General features: G+C 43.1%; 1 protein-coding gene across 7 annotated transcripts in view; it reads left to right on the plus strand.

Annotated features, from left to right (window-relative positions):
• Nucleotides 1-1,844, plus strand: part of C6 (complement C6) — an 85,413-nt gene extending 83,569 nt beyond the window's left edge. For all 7 annotated transcript variants that reach the window (XM_087867913.1, XM_087867910.1, XM_087867912.1 and 4 more), the window contains one exon: nucleotides 1,284-1,844. In XM_087867913.1, coding sequence (XP_087724039.1) covers nucleotides 1,284-1,465 — 182 coding nt within the window. In that variant the 3' untranslated portion in view covers nucleotides 1,466-1,844. The remainder of the gene's footprint in view (nucleotides 1-1,283) is intronic.
• Nucleotides 1,845-6,000: the final 4,156 nt, after the last annotated feature.

The raw sequence follows: 6,000 nt of genomic DNA on the forward strand, positions 1-6,000 counted from the left end.
TAGACTTCTTTTTGAATACTTATACCTATACCCCAAACTCAGAATTGAAATCAGTTGATGAAGCAGAATTAATTGAGCACCTCATTAAGAGCTAAGTGGGACATAGAGATGAATGAGCTCTCAAACAAACCACTTAGAACTGTCTTAGGAGAAAGACAAACATGAAAAGCTAACTTACAAAGTATAAAAATGTCAGATATAGTACTAACAAATTTACAGTATTAAAGTTTAGTTAAAACTTTAAAGGTTAGTTGGTATGAAAGTAAGGGGCTATGAAATGCTTCATGGAGGAGGTGAGACCTGTAGAAACTGGACATGTGGGGGAAAGTAGGAGAGAGCACATCAGTGTAGCAAAAGAACGGGTTAGCATGGACGAGAGCACAAAAACTAGAACACCACTGAGGTCTTGTTCCAGAAGCAGAGAGGGGCTTACTCCACCTGGAATGGAGAAAGCAGAGAAGACAATATTGCAAAGGGATTTTGAAGTCAAACTGTAGAGGACCTTGACTTTGATTAAAACATGTGTGTATATAAATGAGCCTATATCCCCTTACTCAAAATTTATTTAATATTTTGGCTTTGGTAAGTTTATCCCAAGTGATCATTTAAAATGATTTCATGAATGCAAGATTTATATGAATTATAAAGTGACTGGGTGGTTTTGAAACCAGGCCTCGTAAAAGAATCACCCACCCAGAAATATTCTAGAAAGAAATCAATAACTGTGGTGTAGAGTTACGTTAAAGAATTAAGACCTATGAGTCTTAATTAGTCTACCACTTACTAATTGTGGAACCATGGGCCAATCACTTAAGCTCTCTGAGCTCACTCCCAAGCTCATGTGTAGAATTAGCATGGTAACATAGAGTTCGTATGTCTGTTGTGAAGATTAAATGAAATAAAGCATGTAAAGCACTTGGCTTATTATGTGGTTTCATAGCACCTTCTCAACAGAACGTAAATGTCCTCGGGTGGTGCCAATGAGAAGTAACAGTGAGGACAGACTGAAGACATTGTGGAAATGGATTGACGGGAGGTAGCGACCGACTGGCTATGGGCAGTGAGTGAGAGGGGGGTGTCAGAGACAGCCTAACTCCTGAATCTTACTGGTTTACCAGTGCATTCTAGTCTCTTCCATCCAGATCACTCCATTCAACCACAGTTGGGTCTCTTGGGTCATTGCCTTTGCTACAGCTGTCTAATACCTTGCCACCAAAGTGCCTGCTGCTCTGGGGACAAACTGAAGTACTGTGGGGAGTCATACTGTCTCCCTCTCATTTCAGCCTCCATTTCCAAATGCGTCTGCCTGTTGCCTCCCCAGTGCTTCAAGGGTGGAAGCCAACTCTACTGTGTCAAAATGGGATCATCAACGAGTGAGAAAACAGTGAGCATCTGTGAAGTAGGAGCTATACGATGTGCCAACAAGAAAGTGGAAATACTGTATCCTGGGAGGTGTTCAGCCTAAAGCGATTACTGATAAACAGATTTACTGTCCAGAAATAAATCCTACAAAAGGCATCCCCCTACAAACAGAAGACTGGTGTGCCCAGAGGTTAGACATCAATTCGTTTGTGTTACTTTCATATAGTTAGTCACTCTGCCTCTCCTGTCTTAGCCTCTCCTATCCAGTTCCAGCCCATGATGTTCTGTAGTGAACACCCAGGTAATCACTTTCACATCAATCCGGTACATTCTTCTGTTCCCATTGCACTAAGATGATGGGAATTCTGAGGACCTTATGAAGCCTATAGTATAAGCATTCTCACAAATAGAATTGAGAACAAAAACCATAATTGTCTTTAATTAATCAATAAACAGAAACCTATAAAAACTTGTAAAACACATTCTTGAAACTCAACCTTCTTTCATGCACTCATTCAACAGAGAATTCTGAATGTCTACAATGTGCCAAGTACTGTTTAAGATGCTGGGGGAATTAGCAGTGATTAAAAGACACGATCCGTTGCCTTCATGAAGCTCACATACATGTGGAGGAAGACACACAAAAAATAAAATTAGCATATAAAATATATAGTATGTTTGATGATGATAGTTGCTATGGAGAACATAAGGCAAGGAGAGTGAGTCCCATCATCTTATGCCAAGAAACACTCCATAGTAACAAACACTACAGTAAGTATGGTTGAAAACAAGTGTAAATCACCTCATTTAAGGCAGTGAATTTCTGGAGTTCCATACTCTTAGGAAAAAAGATCCTCCTTGCCTCAGCTAAAGTGCATCCCAAAGCTTTTGACTAAAGTATATGATGGATGGAAAATAAAATCATCAGGGAACTGTGAAGGAACAATTTTTAAATTAAATGATGTCTTCTGTGTTAGGCCAAACCAAGTAGACACCCATTTCTTAGGCTAGGGGGTCATTTCATTGGGGAAGAGGAGTGTCTTTGGAACAGCGATTCTCAATGCTGGTGTGCCTCAGAATCTTCTGGAGGGCTTGCAAATTAATACACATGCCTGCCACCCATGCCCAGTTTCTGGTTCAGTGGGTCTGGGTGGGGCCTGAGAATTTCTAACAATTTCCCAGGTGTACTGATCATCAGGTGGGTGACATTTTGAAAGCAGTTTAGAAACGGAGTCATTCAACAGCTCATTCTATTTGATTTACTAACTGATTTCAAAACCTTAGCCGCCAATCTCCAAGCCTGTGAGTGGAAGGAGATTCCCTTTCTCTAAAACTCAGTGGCACTCCTACCTAGTGGAAGGGGGCTATGAGCCCCAGCCACCCGCAGCAGCCTCATTAGACCTGGCACATTGAATGTCACCCCTCCTCCACCTCATTCATCATAACATGTTAGCGAAATCCGAAACATCTTGCAATATCAAAGGAGAAGCACAAGGAAGGAAAAAAAAACCTAGGGACAGAAACATTTTCCTGGTATAACAGCAATTGAGTGGGAATTTTTATTTTCCCAGGAGTGAGTAACCCATCTTTTCCCGTCATGCCATCCTCTCCCATCTCACAAAAGGGGCGCCACCTTGTCAGCAACATGCCTTCAGCGCTCCCAAAACCAAGAGTGAGGGCAGAGGCACGGCCCCCTTCCACTAGGTGGGAATCGCACTGAGTTTTAGAGGAAGGAAATCTCCTTCCACTCACAGACCTGGAGATTGGCTGGTTAAGGTTTTGAGATCAGTTAGTAATTCAAATAAGAGGGCAAAGAGGCATTCAATACTCCCATGTCCTCAGGAGAGCCGCTAACAACTGAATCAAGAACCTTTGCTCAGGACTGAGTTGGAGCTGCTCTTCCCTGATCTCATGCCAGCCCCATATCTTTCTGGGGGGCCGGGGAGGAGGGACGTTGGCCACGGGAATCCACAGCCAAGTGAATACACTGTTCATAGAGAGAGTCCTATTCCCTGCCTAAGTCCTTCCCCTCCCCTGAGTGAGGAGGAAGACGCAGAAAGTATCCACCAAAACCAGGCAATCCAAGCCCCGTGAGAATCTTCTGTAGGGCGTGGGGCACCGGCAGGAAGGACACAGGTGCTGCCCTCCGCTGGCTGGCGGGATGCTGTGCGGTCTTCGAGCTGATACCTGTGATCAGGTCACAGGAGTCATCTGATGAGGGTGGCTGGGGAGGGGTTCTCCCTTCCTGAGCATGAGATCATTTCTTGCCTAGAGAGTGCTGAAGGCAGGATGCTGACGAGAGCGGCCCTCACCATTTTCACAGAAGGGGGGTGGGGGTGGGGAAGGCATGATTAGGTTTCTCCTTCGGAGTCCCAAGACAGAGAGCGGAGGGTGTTGGTGGTTCTCGTCACTCCTCACAAAGGACACAGAGAAGAGGAAAGACAGGCACTCTGAGGCCATCCTGCATCTTGGACATGATTCTATGGAAAGCACCAAGAAGAGACACAGTGGCCTCCCACAGGAAGTTCTGGGGACCTGAGCAGGTAGAAATAAAGCAAAACACCAAACCAAGGAAACGCAGGGATTGCCAATAACACAGAACCAGATTTAGAAAGAACGAGTCAAAGGTGACACCCCATCATTGACCATTAGCGCAAACAACCTTTGCCATTTATCCTAGTCCACTTCCTGGCTTCCAGCACCAGAGACCCAACCCCAGTAAATGGAGGGGATGCAGGTGTCCTAGAATGAGACCTGCCTTTCCCCATCACCTCTAGGAGGGGTTGGAAAGGTGCCAGAGCAACCCGCCTGCCTTCCCCACCCCAAACCCTCTGACGCATGAGCCTGGCTGACTGGAGGCAGGGAAGGAGGTGAGATGTCAACTGGATACGAGATTGGAGACTTAAACTGGACTAACTTTTAAAAATAGAAACTGACCAGAAATCTATGTGCTCTTTCCCAGATTTAATTATGGCAAGAGAAAAAGAAAAATGGAATTTGGCAGAGCTAAGTGAAAGCTAGGAATATTAGTTTGCTGGGGCTGCCGTAACAAAGTTCTACAAACTGGGTGACATAGAACAAGAGAAGTATGCTGCCTCACAGTTCCAGAGGCCGGAAATCTGAAATCGCTGCGTCAGTAGGGCCATGTTCCCTCTGAAACCTAGAGGAGAGAATTCTTCCTTGCCTTTCCAGCTGTTAGTGTTTGCCAGAGATCCTTGGTATTCCTTGGCTTGAAGGCACATCACTCCAGTCTCCGCCTCCATCAGGACGTGGCTGTCTTCATTGTCTTCCTTCTGTGCATGTCCGTCTGCCCAAATTTGTCTTGTCTCGTGAGGACAGCAGTCATGTTGGGTGAGGCCCCCTCTAACGACCTCATGTTCATTGGATTACACTGCAAAGACCCTATCTCTAAACATGGTCACGTTCACAGCGAACAGAGGTTCGGATTGCAACCTAGCTTTTTTTACAGATACAATTCAACCCGTAGCACTGTGACTAGGGGGGGAAAGTCTCCTGTTTACACCCCATAATATAATCAAAGGTTTATACCAGCTATTATATTCATATTGCTTGATTAAAATCAGTCATGTTTGCTTTGAAATATGTTACTCTTTTACTTGGAACAATCTTCTCTTTTAATGGTGGTTAGTTGGTCTTTTTACCACCTCCGTTACCTTTGTTCCAAAGGATTTCTTAAGTGCAAACTAAAGTTTGCTCTAGGTTAATTTGCATACCACTTACCAGTTGAATTTTTCACACTCGGATATTAATATTAATATAGCAATTTAGTACAATAAGTGTTAAGAGCTAGAGATTAAATTGTCATCATGAAGCAGAGAGCAAAACTGAAACATATTAAATACCTGGAATTTGGACCTAGAATGTCCAACACTGTCCTAGAAGATTAAATAAATTCCTGATCAAAAGTAGAAGCTTATCCTCTTAGGCTATTGGAGGTGAATACTAAGTATTCATGCTTGTAGCTTCCATAACTGGAAACTAAACTGGGTCCTTTTTTATGTATTTGGATTTTAATTTTTGTTGCTTCTGAAAGAAATTGACAAAATAAATGAAACCCCAGTTTAAAGAACTTTCTAAATTGACATGCTATATCTGTCAGGTGTCCTAGAAGCAGAATTCCAAGACTGATTTTAAAACTCCAGTCCTCTGGTGGGGTGACATTCAAGCTTAACTGAAGATCTCCTCTTTTGACAGTCTTCAGTAAAGTTCACTAAATTTGAGAATGTTACTGTTTTTTCTCTTTTTTTTTTTTACAAAAGCCTTCCACAATGAACGTTGCTTTAGTTTTTAAAGACTGAGCTCTTCTGTTCTTTCCAGAAGAGCACCCACAAGCTCGACATAATCCACATCCCTTGATAAATTCTAATTCTGAGTCACAAGAATCTGACAGATCATGATGTCTCTGGTTGGTGCTGGGCACCAAATATCCTGAAGTTTGATTAATTGGATTCTAAATGGCTGGCTGTCTCTAAGGTCACCTTCATTGTTTTGGAATACATTGTGTATGGAATCAATGAGGCATCAAGCTTCTAACCAAACAAATGGCCTGCAAAATTATAGTTGTATCCATGTCATTTTATAAAAGTGAGACAGGTCACTGTTACCCTATTTGTCTCC

The sequence above is a fragment of the Ursus americanus genome, chromosome 15 (genome assembly GCF_024610735.1).
Source record: "Ursus americanus isolate L20-20 chromosome 15, mUrsAme1.1.p, whole genome shotgun sequence".
Taxonomy (NCBI): domain Eukaryota; kingdom Metazoa; phylum Chordata; class Mammalia; order Carnivora; family Ursidae; genus Ursus; species Ursus americanus.